The sequence below is a fragment of the Corvus cornix genome, chromosome 2, assembly GCF_000738735.6.
Source record: "Corvus cornix cornix isolate S_Up_H32 chromosome 2, ASM73873v5, whole genome shotgun sequence".
In the NCBI taxonomy this organism is placed as follows: domain Eukaryota; kingdom Metazoa; phylum Chordata; class Aves; order Passeriformes; family Corvidae; genus Corvus; species Corvus cornix.
Window position 1 is genome coordinate 38,837,941 of NC_046333.1, and position 22,788 is coordinate 38,860,728.

Consider the following 22,788-nt stretch of genomic DNA (forward strand, 5'->3'; position numbering starts at 1 on the left):
ATTCACCATTTGGCTCCTGAGCAAATGCTTTTGTAGTCTGTATGTATCTAATCTTAATTCTTTTGACTTAAAAGAATTAACCTTCTTTCCCCTTTCCCACCCCTCTTAATAAACTTTTAGGAAAAGTCCATGACATAAGGAATTTGAGAAGAATACAGATTTCTCCAGTCTAACCCATCAGTGCGTTTTTCTCTGGTCTGGAGACACAAACATTAACAAATGAGAGGAATATACTCATGTAGCTCCCCCCTTGCTTTCTATCAGCACAGTAGTCCAGCAGGGTAACTCTGCTGTGCTTGGTCCAGCAGTACACCCTTCTTGGGACTTTGCTTTCCTGATTTTACTTGGAGTAACAAGAGGGAAGGGGAGGGAAGAGGGGGAATTTTGGTTTTTTTCTTTTTCTCCCGTCAAGCGTGGGCATTTCTTTAGTTCCCATGAAGACTGATCTCTCCAGCAGATTCATAACCATTCCCAGTTCTCATATTACCAGGATACACTGAACCAAAATATCCACCAAGATTTTAAGCAGGAACTATTCCCTGTGATGCCACATGGTTTCTATATGAGCTAATCCCATTGAATGAGTGCTCCCACCTTCATGCCCTCTCAGTCTCTGCTACATCACAGAGCAATGGTGTCAGCTGATACTAATTACAGGAGAGATGTAGGCTGTGGTTCTGCCTGAATTAATATGGAAGACAGAGTGCACGTTGCTTTAACATACAGAATGTTACAGAATGCAGTAAATGCCTTCACCACTCCAAAGACTATTTCTTAAAAATTGAGGAGCAGACACAGCCTAATACTCTGTAAGTCTAAGTCTCTCTCTCTGTTTTCACCAGGGTCAGGATGAGAACATCAGTTTACACTGGGTGCAAACTTTGTCTGACTTCATTGTGGAACAACAGATTTACTGCAGAGATTCTTTTGGTCTTTTTGGTTCTGAGTTCACTATGGCAATTGTATTTTGGTTAGCCTTTATTTTATCTATAGTTCACACTAATTGTTTTTAATTAACTTTTTAATGCAGTAAGAAGCAGGAAAGGAAGAGAACTTACTTTCCCCACACCTTCATTTCATCAGTTTTCATATAATAAGGTCTTGTTATTTAAACAAAATAAAAGGAAAATGAAAATAGTCAGGAATGTATAACTCTTGCTGCCTTAACAGATGGCAGGAATGACCATCCTGACTTGCTATAAGGCTTGGTCTAATGGAAATGTTGTACTTGTTGCAGCTATTAACAAGACAACCTATCCTGAAAGGCACCTTGAACCCTTCTGAAACCTCAATGAACTCGGCCTTTGTCAGTGAGGGCAAAAGGAACGCACACAGTTCATTTCAAAAACAGTCTAGAATTTAAGTAAATTAATGTGTGACTTTTCAATTGATAACCTCAGTTACATTAGCCTTGGGACTAACCCTTTAGTAGAATCTAAACAGTAACAGCCTGAATATTTATTCAGACATTCCACAAGACAAAACCAAGGACGTTCAAAATTAAATGAGAGGCTAAAATCTCACACTTGATGAATTGTCAAGGAGTCAATCAGGATACCTTCAGACAAAAGAGAAATTAAAAAAAAAACAAATCCAAAATCAATAAAACAACCAACCCCACTAACCCAAAACAATCCCAAAACATTGAGTAATCTGCTCAAAAGTATCAATCTAGAAGTTATTTAAAGAAAGCAACCCTCATGGAAATCATTACGCAGCAAGGATTTCCCATACCTGGAAAACCTCAGAGAATTCTGTCTCATCTTCCTCAAGAGTTAGCCTGAGCAGCATACAGACTTACTCTCTTTAGGTTTAGATATTTTTACTGTTGTTGTTGTTTTAATTAAATAAATAAGCCCTTTAATTTTACCCTGGAACACAAAGAAGTCAAATTGACTGAATCAAGATGGACAGAGATTATCTTTTGAATACATGTGAATGTCTTAACTGTGCAATGCAGAAGGCTTGGGTTTTAGTCAAATGCTGGAGTTTTTAAGCCAACTTTTCAAAATTACTGGGGGGAAGAAAGAGATATAAAGTATCTCTTTTCCCAAATTTCCTTTCCCTTCTGCAAAGCTTAATTTTATCTTTTAAAAAATTTTGGGCCTAAATCTTCCTCAGTGCAAAAATGTAAGGACAGACAGAAACAACAAAATCTTGAGAAACAGACTGAGTTCTTTAAATTAAATATGTTTTAAAACCATAAAGCTCAAGTGTTTAGTCTGTGCGTGAGATTTCCTTCAACTTTTCTTCACCAGGATGCAGTTAGGAAGAACGGGATGTGTTTAGTATAATAAGAAGGCACTAATTCATCTGTGTATGTTTTTAAGAGGATCTTGAAATTCTTCTGGGTGAAATATAAGACAATGCATGAAAATTAAAGTGACAGATTATGAATATTTCAAAGATAATAATTTATATTTTGTTTGTACAATGACACACCATGCAAATTTTCCTGTCTATAATGTTATATTTTAAGGCTGATTATCTTCCCTTTTGATGAAAGGCATATTTTGACTGGAAAGATACACATATCATGGTGTATACCACTGCACCAGCAGAGACTGTGTACCTCCAAGAAATAAATTGTAACTATTTGATACTTACTATTATCTTTATGAAATATGTAAATATTTAAATTTTAGACTAATAAATTCTGATGATCAATATAATCACAGATAGGTAGAAAGCCTGTTTTTTTAAGAACCTCAGAAAAGGTTAAGAGAGGCCAAGGTCCATTTTTGAAAGTTCCTTTACTCAGTGTCTATGAAAATCCAGAAGATGATACATACACAAAAGAACAAGAGATTCTTGCTTGCTTTAACACTCTTACTCCTTCGATGTAGCTTTTGACAGAGTTATTGTATAGAGTCCCAAAAGATACAGTGCAACCTAACAGCTCCCTACTGCAAAAGCAAATTTGATGAAACTCTGCTGGACACATGTTAAACCAACTACTGAGGATCAGAACCACACAAAAAGAAAAATCTTCCAGTAGCAATTTTTTTTTTTTTCATTTACTCAGCTACTGTACAGCCTATGATGACTTGTTTTCCTTTAGTTATATGAACAGTTTGACAGATTACTGTGACAAGGTTACTCTCAAATTGATAAAAGGTTTGATAGTGCCGGAACATTTGTCAGAAATGTCTCACATCACATGTAATGGACTCTGCACTTCAAGCATCAATGGTACTCCAGTCTGCTGTTTTCTGTTTAGTGTGCAATGCACACCAACAAAAAACACACAGCAGAAAGACAGAAAAGCAGGCAGGATTTACCAAAACAGCCCCATACTTTATCAAACAATTCTGATTAAAGGGTTTCTCTTCCTTAACCCACCTGGAAAAATGCAATTAAATGAAAAACTTTACACATGACTTGAAGGGTGGCCCATAGGTCTAAACCTGAAAATGGGATGGGATATGATAATGTACATAACCCTAAGTGTTTCCAGCATTTCCTGTACTTCTGAGAGAGAAATATTGTGGGTTTAAGTACATTATTCCTCCGCCTGCCAAATGTGAGACATTAGAAGTGATAGTTGTACTGCTAGCAGCCTTGTCCCACGCTGGAGTAGAGGAAATGGGTTCAGAAGGGCTCATTTTAGGCACTGGGAGTTAGCCTATGGGAACCAGTGTGCTGAACATAAGCCAGCTTTGGTGAATACCTCCCTTAAACACAGCTCTCCAAAAATATTGTACTACAAAATAATAAAATGGTTTATGGATTGGAATTAAGATTTTCCCCTCACATCTTGTAGCATATGATGCTAATATGAGGCTATGCAGGAAGCCTAAGAACCAGCACCACCTGCTCGTTTGCAAATACCTGTTCACATGAAGACTTTAATGCCTGGTGAAGCCCCAGCCATGTAAGCTACGAGAGAGCTCTACATAGGACGACTTTTCTGAGCAGAAAAATCCTTCTTGTTCATATAGCAGCAGACTGTTGGGCTTAGTTTTAGTGGGGTTTTTGGGGAGGAGGGTTGGGTTTGAGGGTTTTTTCAGGGGTGGGGGCAGGTGAAGAGGTAAGGGCTTTGGACCTTTATCTACCTCTACTGTGCAATCACCTGCAAAGATAAAGAAAATATCTTGCAACATATTACTTAAAATCTACACACTGCTGTCATGAGCAAGAGTGTCTGAGATTGCTTAAATAATCCCTGATGAGGGTATGAGCAAAAGTCAGATTTAAGCATTTCTCAGATCACACTGCAGCCTGGAAAGGAGGCGGGGGGGGGGAATGCACCACCACAGCTGCCAGTACAAATTCTAGTATTTTCAAATGTTTAGGTTTCCCTTCATTGTCTTTTTCTTCTGCTTTGATAAATTCTTTTAATTTTCTGGAAAAAAAAAGTCATAAGAACTATCTGGTTTCTCCTCACTGACATTCAGCCAAAGGATAGAAAAACCAGCAAAACGAATGTCAGCATTTTTCTTAAAGAGCATCTGTTCACACAGGAACCCCATGACAGCAAGACAAAGCCCTCTAATCTTGTATCAGATTAAGTTTAGTAGAGCACATTAAAAATTTTGCCACAGTGCTAAAAGGAAGCTCTCAGATACTTGATGCGCACTTCCCATACGCAGACGTGGGGTAGGGACGCACTCTCTGAACTTCATGATTCAAGTATCACTGCTCACACCACAGCCTCACACCACGACGGCAGCACTAAGCACCAAAGCTGCGAGGCTCCTTTAGGAATAGTTAGTTCAGTCCTGATCAGCTGAAAGCGTTTCTGTGAACTGCAGAAGGGTGAGGCTGCAAGAAGATGTATCACAAAATAGCTTTTTGAACATCAGCAGACTACAATCAATTCATACCTACTGAGGATCTGGCCCTTGAACTGGGATTATCTGTGACTGTCACATGTGGAAAGTGTCAGTGAATGTAGTTTGTACAAGTGTCAAACAGGTACACTCATATTTCAACTTGCATGAAATATGAAACCTCACCAGCACACTATTCTCCTGTGAACAGTGAGTCAGTTCTACCCAGAGAAGCTTTAATAGCAGAAAGTCACAGGGAAGAGTTTCAAGCTCACATAATTTTACTCAAATCCGGATATCACTTCAGTAAGACTGCTAACTCCAATCCTGGCCAGTCCTGTCCACATAAAGGGTACTCAGGAAAGCATTTCAGGATTTTTGATCAAAATCAGGAAAGGCAGAATGTCAAAAAATGGTAAAACCCCATTAAATTCTTACTCCTACTGAAAACTTCCAAACAATATTCATTTGGATTCAGGTCTGTAGGTCAGCCCCAGGCTGTTCCTTACTTTACCAAATTTCATTTATTGATACCTATTTGAAAGGCTGATTTTTGATGACAAAATACAGAGATGATGTTGTCTTTTGGAACAGATGATTCTATGGCAAAAGTACTGCAGGTCTGCATCAAAACGAGTGGATTTTTGTTTTTCAAATTTCTCGTTCTTATTTCAACACCAAAAAAATGTGTTATGCTAAATTCCACCCTGGTGATCTCTGGCTGGAATCTCAAACTCTATTTCCCTCCCACATGTCATCAATAATAATCAAGACTTTGGAAATCCAATCATGTTGTCATTTCACATTGCTCACTACATTCAGTCAAGAGAAGAAGGGTAGAAGAGTGCAACGTTTTAGGAAGCAGCTCTTTTGATGATGCACGAGGAGCAAAGAGCTCCTTTATGCCACCTCTTTGGTTTCAACACGAATAAAACACAATAAAACCAATCTTTATCAGTACAGTATGCAAATATGACTCTCAAGATAAACAGGGAGGTAGAAGGTGCCACTTTCTACAGCATCATTTTTCAGTGGAACGGTAGTTAATTAGATGTTAATTATATGGCTACAAGGCCACCTTCAGTGGGTTTCATACTTCTCAATCTTTGAGCACAGCAACGTGTGACACAGCAATCATAAAATGTGATAAATGATTGAGGGAGGAACACCCATGTTGTGTTGTGCACTGCGTTGTGATTCACAGATCATTATAACTATAAAATCTGTCATTAGGGAGGTTTTCCTGCCATACAAATTCTCTTTTTAAGGTAAGAAATTAACCAGATTGGAGTAAACAGAAGTCAACGTGAAGGCCCTCACCTCTCTCTTCCCCTAAACTCATTACCTGAAAGTTTTTAGCAGGCATTAATTAGCCCTTCAAACTAAAGGACGAACACTCAACCTTCAAGTGCTGGAGGCTTCTGATGCCTTTTTGTGGCCACACAAGTGTAAGCAGGAGGGCCAGCTTTGACATCTTCCTACAGAAAGACGCTGAGTATTTTAAGGGCACTTACGGCTGGCACAGCTTGATAAGGTCCTGGTCAGTGGTGCCGGGTGGAAGGCCTCGAATGTACAGGTTGGTTTTACTCAACTGCTCTCCGCTGCTGTTGTTGCTGCTGTTGTTGCTGCTGTTTGTGCTGGGGCTGGGAGGAGCCATGGGGTGGGGAGCTGGTGCATAGGACTGCTGGAAACAGAGCAAAACAACAAGGCTTGTTACTGGAAAAGGCAAAAGCATGGCAGAAGCATGTGTTTTACCCAGGTAACTCCAGAACTATGCTATGCTTGTCCTGCCCTCCCTGACCCACTTCTGTGGTGCCTGTATCCACTCCCGGTCAGCAATACCTTTCAAAATGCAAAACAGGACCAACCAACATTTTGGGTTTAGCCATGGCTATGAAATGCATTATTCTACTATATTTTTTAATTTGGAATTAAAACAAACCTCTGAAATCACAAAAAAACCCTCTGAAATGACAGATACTCCAGGAGTAACTAGCATTAAAGAAAGAAGTTAAACACAATCTGCTCCAAGAGTACGCTAAAACACAAATAATACTATCTAGCCAAAGGTACAGAAGCTGATGCCAGAAGCCTAGTTAGTATTTTCTAAACATGAGGAGCACCCAGTACATGCACAGTCAGGTGGCAGAGGGTTGGCTAGTCTGAAAGAGGAAAAAATTCCAAAGCAGCCTGAAAACACTCTGCTATTACGGATGTCTTTCGCAATAGAGAAACAGGGTTTGGAAAAGATGATCAGGCCAAGACCTTCTGCTCTCAAAATCGTACCCACTTCTGAACAACCACAAACCACACACAGCCACTGAGAAATATTGCTTAAGAAAGGAGTCATTCTCACAGGGAAAAACAGTATTCTCCCCTAACTCAATGGTAAATACATGCTGTGAAAAAAGACACCCACATGCTAGAAAAATTACCTAAACATCTCTGATATGAGGCAACAATGGGGAATTTCACTTGCTGCAACCATCCCTGGCTCTCTTACCACCAGAATATTTACTCATGGCACAGAGTGCTTGCCAGGAGAACAGAAGAGTGGTTGGAAGGAGGAGGCCATCCTGTCACCACTGTACCCTACGCAGAAAAGCTGAGACCTAGAGGAAAACTTGCAGGAACTGGAGGATCCTGGGACTGAGCTCCAGATGGGCAGCCAAGGGAACTGGAGTCAGAGCTTCAGGAATGTAATTGCCTGCTGAGAGGGAGAAAATCCCATTTCCACAGCCTGATCAGCTCATTCTGCTAACTTTATGTGTAGCGACAACAGCAGGTAAATGTTGGACCAATGCTAAGTTAACCATGCTATGCTAATGGACTAATAAAAGCAAAACATCTGCAATTTTCATTATAGCAGCAATGACACTTTAGGAACTTCTAATATGCTTGTTCTGTGTTTAGGCCTTGAACAGAGAAAATGTTTAAGTCTGTGAGTAATTCTGATCATGCTAATCAACTGCCCCTTTAATGTCAGTGGCTCTACTTTAGTGCTTATAATTATGCACACACTAAATCACAGTCTTGGTAGATGGATGTTTCTAAATTAGTAGCTCTAAACTCTTTCTAACAAGTCCCTTTATTTAGTCCCTTATTTAGAAGAACAAAAAAAAAATTGAAGAATATAAGGGGAGCATCAGTGACAGGTGATGCTCAGAGGTTTCAATCAAATAAAACACCACACTTGCACCAATGCCTTTCCTCCTGGGCTTCTCCTTCCTTCTTCCCAGTTTCTCCCATTTAAACCAGGAGAGAGTGAACGTAGCATCAAGCGTCAAGACATCAGAATTCCTCTACAATCTCATCTGGTTGTAATGTGACTCAAGTAGGAGCCATTAAAAGGAAAAAAACCCACTGGTTTTCAGTGTGATCACCGTGCTACCAAGTAATGACATTCATTCTCATCTCCAGTAAAAGAGAAAGGGCAATGAGCTCCCTTCCCCAAGTCTCTGCACAGATACTTTTGCTGACAATCAAAAGCACTTAATGCATACGGATCATATTTCTCTGCGCACACATTTTATCACTGGGTAATCCCCACCCACTCAAGCTTCAGTGTCATTCCCAGAAACAGAGAGCTGAGGCAGCAGCCTTGAGTACCAGCACAGGCAATCACCTCAACTGAGACCCAGCACTGGGGACACGTCTTGGAAATCAGCTCCACGCCATGGCTACAGCCCAGCTGGATAACACTGCAGGCAACACTAACCTGTGTTAAATACATAGGTATCTACATATTATAATATCCTGCCTGAAAGCATATTTAAATCTCTGTGCACTGCAGGGCCATGGAAGAGGCAGGTATGACTCTGTATAACACTTTTGGCTTTAATATATCAAGAGCTGAGGAAATAACCCATGGTAATCTTGCACATTTTGAGCATTAATAAGGTTAAATAAATAGACAAATAGAGGTCGAGGTTACATTCTTACTGCTTTACCCTACACCTCCAAGATTACCATGCACACTGAATGCACGTAAATGACGTAAAGCAATGAAAGAACTTTCCATAAGCCAGTGAAGTGCTATGTACTTTAATTAATACTTGTTATTATTATATATGTCTTAGCAGGGGATAATGAGTAAATGTCCTATTCTCACACCAACCTAATAAGCAAGAAAAAGAAAAAAAATAAGTGGAAATTTACCTTTGAAATACAAAGAGCAATTTTCATTCTATTATAAGATCTTTATCTTCACACTGAGGAAAACACTGGGGGCCTAATTCTAATTTAAGCTTAAGACATTTTATCCCTCTCAGCCAGCTGAAAGGGGATGTAGAAGTGAACACGAATTACATTTACGCCAATTTTGAGGCCACAGCTATTAAAAAAAAAAGTTCCCAGTATACAGAGAGAATGAGGCCATACAACAGGTTCTCCCTCAAGTAAGAGCTGCTCAGACAACAGGCACACATGGATGCCTGGGTTCACAGCAATGTCCTCGGACATGCTCTAAGGGTGGGCAGAGAGGCAGCCACACTCCACTTTGGGAGATGCTGATCTTCTCAGCCCAGCAAACACTGCTACACTCCAAACCCTCTTCACTAATAAATCTCAGCCACAGCAGCCCACAGTAATTTCCATGCATATCCAATACCCCAGAATACCATCTGCAGAAACATTACAAAATTGCCTGTACTGAGGCTGATGACATCTTCTGGCTGGTTGCCAGACTAAAAGCTTCAGGTCAGAAGAAAGCTTTGAATTCTTGTTTCCTGAGCTGCTGAGTGTATGACTGATGGCAAAAGTATGCACTTTGCCTCTAAATGAGCAAAGGATCTGGTTTGGTAATCTCCAAGTAATAGCTGAAGTGAAAGAAATGACTGGCAACCTAATGATGACCCCAGATATGGACCACTTGGTCCTGGACAATGCCAAAGTGGGGGACTGTCTGGGGAGCCGCCTGCACACCTGGCAGCAGGAAATTTGTGCCTTGTTCTGATGTTGGACCCCTCCACGGCTGGGAGCAAAGCACTTAACTTCTCTGCCTCGAGATCCAGAAGGAGCAGCACTGTCAAGACTGGTTCAAAACACCCTGACACCAGCTGTAGAAATCTGGAAAAGAGGTTTTGCCACCGCAACCAAGCACAGGACCTACAGCTCTAGAAAAAAAAAATAGGCAAAATCTAAATGTTCCACTTCAATAGAGAGCTGGAATTCTGAGCTGGTTTTGCCATTAATTTTTCACATAACCAATGCAACCAACTCATTTTTCAATTCTCATGCTTCATTATTCAGTGGAGAGTGTGTGGGGAATGAAGTGGTTTGTAGATCATTCCAAGCAGCTTATTAATTTAGCATGGATGGCTAATAGGACTTGTTTTCATCTTTGAAAAATGAATGAAATTTCTCCTTTTTCATTATTTAAAAGTGAGAAATTAATGTGCTAATTCTTATCCATTCTCAGGAATGCACCCTTGTGCTTAAACCCTACAGTTCAACTCTCTGAGACAAAGTGTCCTGTGAAACTGCACACAGCTAAGCATGAATAATGAGATACACCTTGGTCTTTCTAAGCAAATAACCCAGAAATGCTGAACCAGAAGCCTCTTGGATACTAAATGAACAACACTCCTCCTTCCAACATCCAACCGCCTTACAAAAGAACAGTATTTATCTTTCCATGGCAACCAAGTACTCTTAGGTAGGTTTTCACTAGTTGCAAGTTTAGACTAAAGTATTTTCCTTCCAAAGCAAAACACTACTTAAAAAGACAAATTTCAAATATTTTTCACATACAATTTCTTTTGGATGGGAATCACAGGCCCCAGATGCCAAGTTGTAGAGTCTGCTTTATTAGCAGCAGCTGGCTCCTTGGCAGGCTTCTGAGGCGGTCGGGCTTGTGGTTTTGGAGTGGCCTCAGAGCCTAGGATGCAGCTGGACAGCTATGCTAAAGGACTAGCCAATTTGTTTGTAGTCACCTTTGGCTATCCCAGATTTGTACTCTTTTATCCATTTGAAAGGGAGGCCTTGGAAAGATTCACTATTAACACAGATATGTTGACTTTTCCTATCATAGTTCATATTTTATATGAAAAAATGAGTGCGACACATAGTCCTATTAAAAGATGCGTTATTTAAGCAATTGTGAGCACACACTATCCATTTCACTCTGAGTGGAGTGTTTTCCAGCTGCTAGATTGGTCTAAGTGCCCAGTTGCAACACAATTCCCTTCACTCCCAAATGAGAAAAATAAAATAAGACAAAGTAAATACAAGTAAACTGTGCAAATACCACTTTAATGCTCACATTAGGAAAACACTGTTCTCTCTACACGCTACTGTACAAAGGAGTAATTTTTGTGAGCTGGAGAGTTCTTACTGGCCAATTAGAAAAAGGATAAGAGCATGCCACCAACTTTCAGTCTGTTGATGGGATTTTGGAGCTGAGTGAACAGAAAATCTCCTGTTAAGCAAAAGACAGGTTGAAGATAAAACAGAGCAGTAAGGAAAATACAGGAAAAAGACTTAGATCAGTGTAACATCAACTCTCCTGCCTTTGGTTTGCTTCCTCAGTGAGGAACAGCACCAGAAGGTAAGCTGTATTTCTCATCCACAGACAGGTGGAACAGAGAAGTGAATAAAAGATGAACATTGAAGTGGGCAACACAGACACCTCATCTATTTTAGAAGGCTGCAGTCAGGGGACCTCGAGTTACAATTTTCTTCCCAAGTTTGCAGGGCAGTCACCGCTCTTGCAGAATCCAGACATGGCTATTGCCTATCTCCCATCTGGCCAATGAAGGCCTGGAAGACAAAGCTTCTTTTGGATGCTTCCCCACATAGTCAGGTCTTTCCCATGACATTTAAGAGAAAATAAACAGATGTAAAAGAGCCTGAGTTTTCTAACCCCTCTGCACAGTAACAAAGCTTCCTAGACTGTTTCTGTAGAAGCACCAACTCACCACTTGGCAACATTTTCAATTTGTAAAGGAATGGCATGTGAAAACGTGAGTAAACTCAGAAGATGAACACAGATAATAAGGTTCAAAGTCTGTTCCCTCACAGTTCTTTCAATCAAGAAAACCAGAACACACCTCAAGAGGATTTTGATTTCTCTGAATTCCTTCCAAGGCCTATAAAAGTGATTTGCTGGATACAAGAAGCCCAGTGAGTCAGAGCTGCTGGGTTACACTCTCTGTACTGCAAAATCACTGTGCTACCCCAAGCGAGTCATTTAAGTTCCTTACATCTCAGTTTACTAATCTGTAATGATTCTTCCTTACCTTCTTAAGGCATATATAATGCTCTGTGATTACTAGATGAAAGACACTACTAAGGATTGCAATATTACTTAAAGATGGGAAAAATATTATTAAACTCTAACTTAATAACTAGAGCTAAACCTAATTCTTTTGCACATAAAAGTGATTTCTGCATACAATGATTTTGCTATTCTGTATCTAAACTGAATGAATGAAATAATTTAAAATACAAAAATACCAAATTAGTTTTCTCATTAATAATAATTTTTAATTTAAAAACAAACTTAGAATCATGTGTTCACAGTGTTATTGTGATCTGTTTCTTGTATGCACTGAACTTGCTTTATTTCAAATGACATCTTTAGTACATGGGAAAAAGGTGTAATTTTGTTTTGTTTATCCTTTTGTTTCACACAGGAAAAAAAAAGATTACTTGGTGAAAATGGAAATTATGAAAAAAGCCCCAACCTAGTCCTCCAAGAGACACAGTAGTCATTCCACCATCAGATTAAAATTGGGATTTGATGGATCAGTAAAATACTTTGAGATCTTTGCTTCACAGACAAAGCTGTTGAAATCAGTAGGCTAAATACTCCTGAGGCTTAAAATTCCCTTGAACCTGTCACAAAGCATTAGAGATCTATAGAATACAAGCACAGGCACAATTTGGCTCAATTTTCTGCATTCCAAAATACTTCTCTTCCAAATCATGACTGCGCAGATTTTAGCATTTTATAAATGTTTAAAGGTAGACAATACAGAGAAATCAAGGCATCCACAGGAAGAGGGAGAAGTTCTTTATTGGACATTACCTGCAAAGTAGGTCTCATTTTATGCAGTTTTCTGAATTAAAACCAACCAATCAAGCAAAGAAAAAGCTTCAGCAATTCACTATTCTGATTATCTTCAAGAGCACTGAGAGTTTAGGAGTCGTTAGCAGGGTGACATACACTAGAAGCCTTAAAATCTTCTCACTGATCATAGTACCTTCTATTTCCAGTAAGACAGACTGAAATAGTCTGCACTACCACCATTATCAACAGGAAATTTCAAAAACAAAGTGGTCGGGTGTAAAGCAGCTTATTTTGAAGTATGATGAAGTAGAAATAATAAAGTGGATTAGAGCACATATCATTAGGAGAGTCTGAAGATCATCTCGCCTGAGGATGAATGGGCCACAGCAAAAACCAGTCCAAGACAGGGGAATGGCACAGAGATTAGAGGCATTGTTTGCAGATGGAGAATACCCTGGCCATCACTGCCTGCCGTGGTTTTGGTCGCTAAATAGATGTAATAGATGCTGCTGGGCTGCCGACTTCAGCTCTTCACCCTCTCCTGCCTAAATATATACCACAAATACCACAGATAGAGCTACTTATCCCTCATAAGCAATTTTCTGTTTATCCACAGGCTACCTGTAGCTCTGGTCTAAAATGTGGTAACTTCTCTGAACTTACTTCTTACATCCAGCCAGGAGGATAAAATTTAGTCCCTAGCATTAAAAAGCGAAAAACTAGCAATAAGAGCCATGTCACCAAATAAATATTTTCCAGAGTGGAAAATAACCTTCACAGCCTTGTCTCCTCCCATTTATTTCATGGCAGGAGGCTCCCAAGACAGAATATTCCTGAGGCATTATTTATTTCTCCACAAGGGAGAAGAATTCTTTCTATAGATAAAGTATTTTGGCACTTTGGCAAACTCGTAAACAATAGCCTATATCCTTTGACATAAATTAGTGTTATTGCTTCATTATCCAATCCATTCATATTTTATTGATGTACTGGGACTAAATGTGAACAGACTTTAGATCTAAAAATTACTAAATCTGGGCAATCTGGACAATAAAACATTGCAATTCCTCTAATAAGAATACTTTAGAGCACAGATCAAAATACGACGGCAATTACTGCTTGTGATACAACAACTCTGTGGTAAAAAAAAAAACAGAGGGGAAATAACAAATTCAAGAAGAAATGATTGTTTGTGTTTACATTTCCACATAGCCAGTTTTAGGGTTACAATGAGCTGTCGGTCCATTTGAAGGTTAAGAATAAAAATGCAGACCAAGAGGCTGATACTTAACTTTCCAAATGTTTGCAAGAACAAACACATATTTGGTTCTGAGAAACTAAATTTACTCTCTGGGTATTTGTTTACATGTGGCAGACTAAAAGCATCTTGGAAATAAGATGCAGGAGGCATGTGCTGCATTGCATTGCTTTTCTGCACACAGTCCACACACACCCCAGAATCAACACTGGTGCAAGAACCTGGCTGCAATAAAAGCCCCCCACATAAACCTGAAGTTACAGCACAGAACAAAACTAAACATCGATATCTTCTCTTTCCTCCCCACTTGAGAATTTGGCAAGCAGAGATCAGAAGCAGATGTGTTTTCGTTTTGCAGAAAGAAAGCCCAACCAAAAAGGTTTTTCAAGATCCAACCCAAGTTTCCTCAGTTTATCTTTCTTATAGAAGAATTAAGCAGGAAATCTGCCACTGTTGACATAAGCCCTGTTGGGATGGAGGATTCAGGGATGGCAGAGCTCCCCAGGAATGTCGCTCATCATCTCGCCATGGTACCACAACAATCTTTTGTAGATGTGTATAGGGAAGCTCTGCCTCCTCCACCCAGTATATAGAAAAATGAGCTGTGCCTCCTGTCCTGTGGCCAAAAGAATCCACGGAACACAGAGTCTGGAAATGTTTTTTCCTTTCCACAGCAGCATGGCATCATCAGGACAGAATTTGAGGCATTTCACAATAGCCAGAGTTCATGTTTTCTTTGAGACCCCTTGAGCTACAGTAACACACTGGTCCAGGCAGGGTGCCAGAGGATGCCCACAGAAGATAGGAGTCATCACAAACCTCACCACATTTTTGCTTCCAGCGCCAACTCATCCAGCACGTTCATCACAGAAAACAGCTTTTAAAAAAATTGCCCACACAAGTCATTACAGTTCATACCTAATTCCTCACTGAGGAAGAGGAGGACACAACCAACCTTGTGAGACCAATGGATGCAATGTCATTTACAGGAGAGCTAGAAAGCCTTCCAAGAGTAAGCTGATATGGTGGGGATAAGAATCCAACCACAGAGATTAGAATTAAGGTGTCAGCCCGTGGACATAGTCGGCCAAGGTCACCTTCATGTTTCTGGCAGCCCTGAATACTGTACCAGAAAAAGGCTAAAGGAGGCAGGGAAGCTGGGGTGGCCACATGTAGGGCTCACTGCAGGCAGCTGGGTCTGAAACTCCACGTTAAGAGCCTCTCTGTCCCATTCTAGATACTCCTCTACATTCTCAAAACCAGCTGTCTGTGTAAGAGAGAGAACTTTATAATGAAGTCACCATTATACATGACCTCAGAAACTGTTGGGTCCCATGGAAAGACTGGAGGAATGGGACTCTGCAAGCCTTAACTTGCTAAAGAGGTGAATTCCAGACCTTCCTCAGATCTAAATGAGCTTTGAGCATCACATTACTGGCATCCCAGGAGCACACAAAGCATGAACATTGGAAGGTGAGCAAGATATACCAGGAACATTCTGCAATTTAAGCACTTACATTTTCAGCTAGGGTCAACTATGGGCTTTAAATCATATGCTAAGGAATATGAACAAGCACTCTCTCTCCACTTTGTTACTGCAGATTCTGGTGCCTTATCAAATCTCCATTTTCTTTAGATTTCATGTGGCAGACTTAGGAGGTAGTATGGGAAAAACTGTTTAATTTTCTTTGACTTAACAAGCATCTAACATAACTTACAATTAAAATATCATCCAGACATCAATCAAATCCACTTGAGGCAAAATTTACTAAATAAACTGAATAATTAATATAAAAATAGAGAACTTATTTATCCTATCTTTAGAAATTTTAGAATTACACCCAATTTATTTACAGACATTTCTATTTTTTTCCTTAAAATTCCATTTTCTGTAAATTATATTGGTTTTGAGAATGAACTTACTTAAGCATGCTGTGAGTGAGTACAAAACCCCAACACTGCTGTCTTTTTGGATCTATGAAACAAAGTATTGCCACATTTTTGTTTCCATTCAAACTCTTATAAGGAAGTAAGGCTGAACTGAAGCCTGAGCACTAAACTCTCAAGATGCACTCTATATTCACACCAAATGCAGACAGAGGCAAAAGTCTTAATTGATCAGCCCACTCACAGGGGTATTTGGCCACCTGTCTAAGTAGATGCCACAGCAGTTATTGCCCAGCACTCACTTTTTGTTGTCACAACTCAAGGTCCTGGAACCACAGGACTACTGAATGATGGAAATTTTGTAATACTCAGAGCCACTGGAAGATGACAACTGTTTCTTTGCAACTAGTGAGATTCTGGCATGTTTTTCCTAGAAGGCAAATAAAAGCTATGCAGTTTTTTTGAAAGGTAAAAGTAAATTCAGAATGTCCATTTTGCTTCAAAATCAGTGAATCTGAATACAGATAAACCTGACCTGCTGCTTAGATATGCAAAAGACCCATCACTTTTAACACTGCAATCCAGTATCATTCAGCAAATCATTTCCCATCTAATTCCTACTTCTTTCTCTAATGTTTCCCCTACCTCTGATTTTAAGCACTTTTCAGAGCAGGGGGGAAAAAAATTTAAAAGATCTAAATTTACTGTGGTATAAGTTCTCAGTCTCTTCCCATTTCTTCAACAATAGATTGTGCTACTCTGCTTGTCCAAAGTTTCAAATCTCATTTCACTCATGCACTCAGAAACATTGACTCAATTAAAATATCCACACAAAACTAACTTTCAGTTTGGTAAAGGTAACCTACTCTCTTTTTTCTGATACACTTAGAATGTCTCATAGTGGAGAAATTTTATTTCAATATGACAACTTGCTTTTTTTCAGTTCCCCAAAATCATCAGTATTTTCTGCTAAATGTTGTGGCACAATGAGCCAAGTGTATTGCTAACAGCCACAGAGTCAGCTGAAGATGCTTTTCCTAAACCATTTTTGGCTCTGTGCCACGTGTTTTTTCCGTACGGTGCAAAGTAACAATAAGAAGAACCTAAACTCCTGCGCTCAGAGGTGAAGAGCTTTGCAATGTGGGGACACAGCTGCTTCGTTACGCATCTGTGTAAAATCCAACGCACCACTAATTGGGATAATGAGGTACTCTTGTGGCAAGCAATAGGAATTCAGAGTAACAGGGTACATATGTTAAATTCCTGAAACAAATCTCTATTTACTGTTTTTCATCCAAATGATGTATTTCCTGATAAACAAAAGCCTAAATTTCCTTCTGCACTGCAACATTGCCTCCAATCTCTTCTGTTAGCTTTCTGGCTTTTTGACCTTTTAATAGTCTTCATTCATGCATGATTTATTTTTTAAGTCGGCATTTTTTTCCTCTGGAAAGAATATGTATTTGAAGTAATTTCAAATGTTAAATCAGGATAAGCAAAGGAAGAAAGTAAATCTCCCTTAATACATTTTCTTAATGAATGTTGTACCATGCTTTAGAATAGAAGCTTGAAGAATTATGGCATGTAACAATAAGGTTTATATTTCAAATCAGATACATTTAAATATTCTGAAAGTCTTAATACCACCTAATACCACTGTCAGAGGCTCATACGCACCAAATGTTGCGCAAAACCAAAAAAAAGAGTTCAAGTCTAAAACGAAAAATAATTTACATTTACCAAATCAGAATGGAGAAGAGCAGCAACTACAATACTTCTAGCAAGTAATAATAACACACAGTGTTACCAGCTGGAGCAGAAAGAGAAATTAGTTAGGAATACCAGCTTGTCTACAGGCATGTCGACAGCAAAAGGAAAACTAAAGAAAAGATTTGCCCACTGCTCAATAGGGCAGGGGACAAGTGACAAAGGCAGATGAAAGCACTTGGTGCTTTCTTTGCCTCAGTCTCCACTGGCAAGGTCAGCTGCCAGTTCTCTCGGCTGTCTTCCCCTAGTAGTAGGGCCTGGCCTGAGAAGTGCTGCCCAGGAAGAGGAGCATTAAGTTAGAAACTACTCCAGGAAGCCGGTGAGAGGTTACGGAACACAAACTGTAAGGGAGCTGGCCAGTGTCACCCAGAGGCACCTCTCTCTTACCTCTCTCTGAAAGGCCATAGCAACTGGAGGCCATCAGGATGTTCCTGATGTCTGTAAAAAAAGAGCAAACATTACATCTGCCTTCAGAAGAGGGAGGATCTGGGGGTCATCAGGCTGGCCACAGCCTAGCATAACTACGGAGAAAAGCCTCATAGGTGCTGTGTCTTAAGCATGTGAAGGACAAGAGCATCCAGCATGGATGAGCAAGGGCAAACAAGATTTGGCCACCTTGCTCACCTTCTGTGCTGGGACAAGCATCTCCACAGATCAGGGGAGAGTAGTGGATGCTGCTTTCCTTGACTTTAGCAAGGCTTACAACATGGCACTGCTACAACAAGCTGGATGACAGGAGGGAGCGCACCCTCACCAACACTGCAAGTAACACCAAGGTGGGGGGAGTGGTTGGCCAACTAGAGATAAGGGCTTTCTGAAAATACTATTATCAGTCTATCCAATGCTATAAGAAAAAACTATTCAGCACAAAACTCCTTCACCTCACACATTACATATGCTAAAAGCCCTCCAAGTTTACTTACAGAACAAATGACTACTAAGTGATTTGTGTAGGTACATCCTATAATCAAATTCAACTGCACAAAAAGGATTTACTAAAACTGAGACATCTGAACTTTATTCCTTTGCTATGCTTTGAACTAAGTTTAGTTCATTTGCTAAAGTCATTATTAAACAACAATGTTCCACATAGATTTCAGCAGCAGTAGTATTTACATTAATGCAATATCCCTGGATTAAAGGAATTAGAAATACTGAAAATCCTATTCCTCGGCTTCTTTGAAGATCTACAGCATAGACTAAGGAAACTCTCTCTAAGAAAAAGCAGCACTAATTTAAGGGCAGTCTGGTTCTCAATCATATGAAATTAAATAAACTGACAAGCCTCTAAAAATCTCTGAGACTAAAAGTTACACAATTAATGCCACTACCAGTTGCCTTCAGATAATCAAAGTTCAGTTTGGGAAAGATTTTAAATTAAATGTACCCATAGTTACAACAAATTGATTTTTTTTTTTAATAATTTTCTTAAATCAGTTTTTTAAATCATTTTCTTAAAATGGTGAAGGGAACCTGACTCCCCCAGTAATATCAAGGTATAGGTCCCAATGGGCAGTATACTCAGCTCAGGCACTCAGAGTATCTAGGCTAAATTTCAGACACAAACTGTCACACTCAATAGCTCTAACCTGCTAACTACAACTTCAGTCTCAGTTTTGGGGAATTTGGTCCAAGAAAATTTGGAAAAACAACTGCAATGGGACACAGAAAGACAGCAGCACAAACACTGCAAGTCTCCCCAGTGGGCCTGAGGACAACTGCAGGATTGAATCCTAGTTACAATGAACCAAACTACCACTAAATACAGCACGGGCTGGGGTCTTGTGGAAAGCACAACATATCCAATCAAGTATTTAAATGGCCACGTGGCAATGGCTGTTCACGCAAGATCCAAATTGAGGCTCATGAAGAATTCCAACATTTCCTAACTTCTGACTCTTTGACTATATAATCTTAACTTCCCCTAGAAGAATTAGCAGAGTGTGATAACAGGAGCTGAGACTGAGTTTCCGTAAGAAACACTCCATTTGGGAAAACAAAAGGCCTGTCTAATAGAGAGATGGTGAGGGTGTTGCTAATAACAGGTGGGAACATCTTAGGAAATGGCATGAGAAATGCAAGCAGAGAGTAAATATCCCCAGAACACTTTTCACTTTGCAACTTCCTAACCAGATGTTGTACAGAGATCATCATCCTACATCATCTGTGATTTGACCCATTAGACTTTATCTAAACACCTCCTTGTGGGAATCAGTTTTAGAATTAAATTTTATATTAAAGACAAAAAGAATCTGTGTATTTTAAACCTGCCACCAAAAAAGTGTAATTTATGCTGCTTGCCCCCACTCTTGTTTTACAAGAAAAATTTTGTAGTGGTTCTTTTTCCACCTTCTTCCTACCATTCAGAACATTTTATGTGAAACATTTTCTCCCATGTCTTACGTGGACAACCTTCAAAAACACGAGGAGGTGGCAGCCACACAGGGGGATTGCTATCACATCTTTTGCAAGTAAACAGAAACACTGTTAACACGGTGATGCATTTGACAAAGCAGAGAGTCAGACTATTAAAAGCACTGGATGTTTTTAACACACTTTAAAAAAAAAAGTCTACATTAAAAAATGTTTTTTTCATAGGGATTTCTCCTAAGGAAAAAAAAAAAGGAATCCTAGACAAAAAAATATATTGATACTCTTAATTCTGCTTAAGTTAAATATCTGCGCTATCCCTCATATACCTAATTTGTTTGCAGTGGCTTGCCACTAAATTTCTTTTCGTGAACCCTGGGCTAATGCAGTTCTTGCTGGGCAAGAAGTCTTTCAATGATAGAAACAACCTGTTATCAGGTTATTATATATTTCACTGAGGTCCACTTACCATTACAATTCCCTCATCCTACCACACCCAACAGAGGAAATCCTGCAGAGGAAGAAATAGATACAGCAACACAGCGCCTCCAGGAAGGACCATTCCACAGCTTTTGGCTGCCAAACAGAGCCCAGATTTCCCTGCTCCCATCTCAGACCTTGAGACCTAACCCTGCTCCCAACACATCTGGAACAGCCTCTGTAGCCAGCAGACCTTCAACAATCCACTAGTCTGGCAAGGAGGATACAATTTAAAAGTTCCTTTGCAGGCTGTATTCTGAGCCGCAAGTGGTCTCCTGACATCCTCTTCCCTTTCTTTCCCTTCCCTTCCCCCTTCTAAACATCATCAGCTGCATAAAGATGACTCAGAACCTCTGGAAAAACAGGGTTTGTTCAGGCTCTGATGGCAAAACAGGTGAGTACAGGTGAGAGTCAATCTGCAGAGTGATTCCTGCAATTCAGTACCATAGCTCTGAAAAAATACAGCGATGGCTACGAAGTTACATATGCATATGTAATATTCACTGCATTTCTCAGTCCCCATATCTTATATTTATTCACCAAAGTAACAGCTTTGCTTTTCTCATTAATGTTTTTTTACAGTCTTCAGCAATTCTTCTGCAGGAAGCTATTAGTACATTAACACAAGCCAGGAAAACAAGACTTTGAAACATTCCCCCCGCTGCTCCCCACTATGAGTGGCATTGAGAATGATGACACAGACAGTCCTGTTTCCCTTAAAGCACTGCCACCCTCCCAAAGTGTTAACTGCCAGGTTTCTGCAGTGACAGTCTGCAAGGCTAAAATTAGCAAGCAGCACCTTCCCTTGCACCTCATCACATGATAGGAAACAAACATAAATAGGGAAATACAATATGTTCCTAAAGGTGGAGTCAGAATACTTTCATCTCCATAACAGTTAAGTAAAGGACACTTATACGAGCAGCTTCTCATAATGTGTCATCTGTTACTTGCATTGTCATTTGCTTTCTGCACAGTGTTAAACATGACCACCTCTAATTAATATGCTCCTTCAGAACCATTTCTGGCCTGAATCAAACTACTTAATGTCTGTGCTACAGACAAACTGTTTTGTTAGGCACCACTATGTTATCAGATGCCTATTTATTCCTGTACCCTTCTGCATGGATAAATACCAACCTTCCAGTGGATTCATCTCATTGGCAACTATTGTACGTGGAGTATCCCATACTCCTCTGCAGGCACATCTCTCCCTCCTGGCACTACTGAGGTGCAGCTAATTGTAGGCTGGATGACAGACTTGAAAGATAAAGGACCAGGTGATATTTCTCTTTTTTTTTGCTTCCTTTTCCTAAACAGTGCCATGCAGGCCTTTACAGCCATGCAAAGCAGCCACAGCTCATTTTCAAAACCTTATCCAGAGGACCCACAAAAAATTAGGTGTACTGAAGTCAATTTGTAAATTCAAACGTAACAAAGGGTAGAATTAAATCTGCTGAAGTTGCACCACAGTCTGCACATAAAAAGAAACGGTATCCAAATTATTAATTAATTTAGGACCTTTATTTCTCCTGCACAAGGGAAGCATGAATAGTCCTTTGCAATATACGAAAGCCCAGACATATATCACAGTGTTACCTAACATGACACGGCATACAACAGGAGGGCATAGAGCTAGTGTAATTCAACTGACACAGAGCTCTGACAACCTGCTTCTAAAGCTTATCACCACCTTGCTGCCTCAGTTCTAGCACAGCTCCATCAACTACCCCATGTACTCTTCTCCCTGTGCAGTGTGCCTGTGGCTGAGGAAAAGGGATAGCTTCTCCCTGAAGCAAGGGTTTGGCTTGGCCACAAATTCCCAAGGCAGCATCCAGGATATGCTGGAGCCACAGCCATGTCAGCAGACCTGAGTTAGGGAGAGACTGAGATTTTTATTTTTTTTAAAATCCTCGGGGATCCGACTGCTTCTATTTTAGTATCCCTAATTACAAACATTGTTATTTTGGTCCTAAAATGTTCTGAGCTTTCATAAAATTAGCCGCAGCATTTTACTTGAAGATGCCCTCGCAGAGGGCAGTTCCACAGGCTAGCAGCCTACTTGCTAAAATAGCATTTATCAGCTACTCACTTGATCACAGTAACATTTCTGCCAGTTTACACTTGAGTCCAAATTTAAAGACATCTTTTAAACAACAGACCTCTTGATTAGCAGTTCTCACCCAACATCCCGAGTTTGTGAACTGATCTTGATGTTTAATAAAATCATTTATGCCAATAAA

The 22,788-nt window shown here is 39.8% G+C and overlaps 1 protein-coding gene across 6 annotated transcripts in view; it reads right to left on the reverse strand.

The window, feature by feature from the left end:
* The window catches only part of RBMS3 (RNA binding motif single stranded interacting protein 3), a 709,829-nt gene that overhangs the window by 343,081 nt on the left and 343,960 nt on the right, over positions 1-22,788 (reverse strand). For 4 of the 6 annotated variants that reach the window (XM_039548876.1, XM_010398913.4, XM_039548879.1 and 1 more), the window contains one exon: positions 6,287-6,456. In XM_039548876.1, the coding sequence (XP_039404810.1) occupies positions 6,287-6,456 (170 nt within the window). The remainder of the gene's footprint in view (positions 1-6,286; positions 6,457-22,788) is intronic. The other 2 variants (XM_039548877.1, XM_010398915.2) reach the window with 1 other exon arrangement.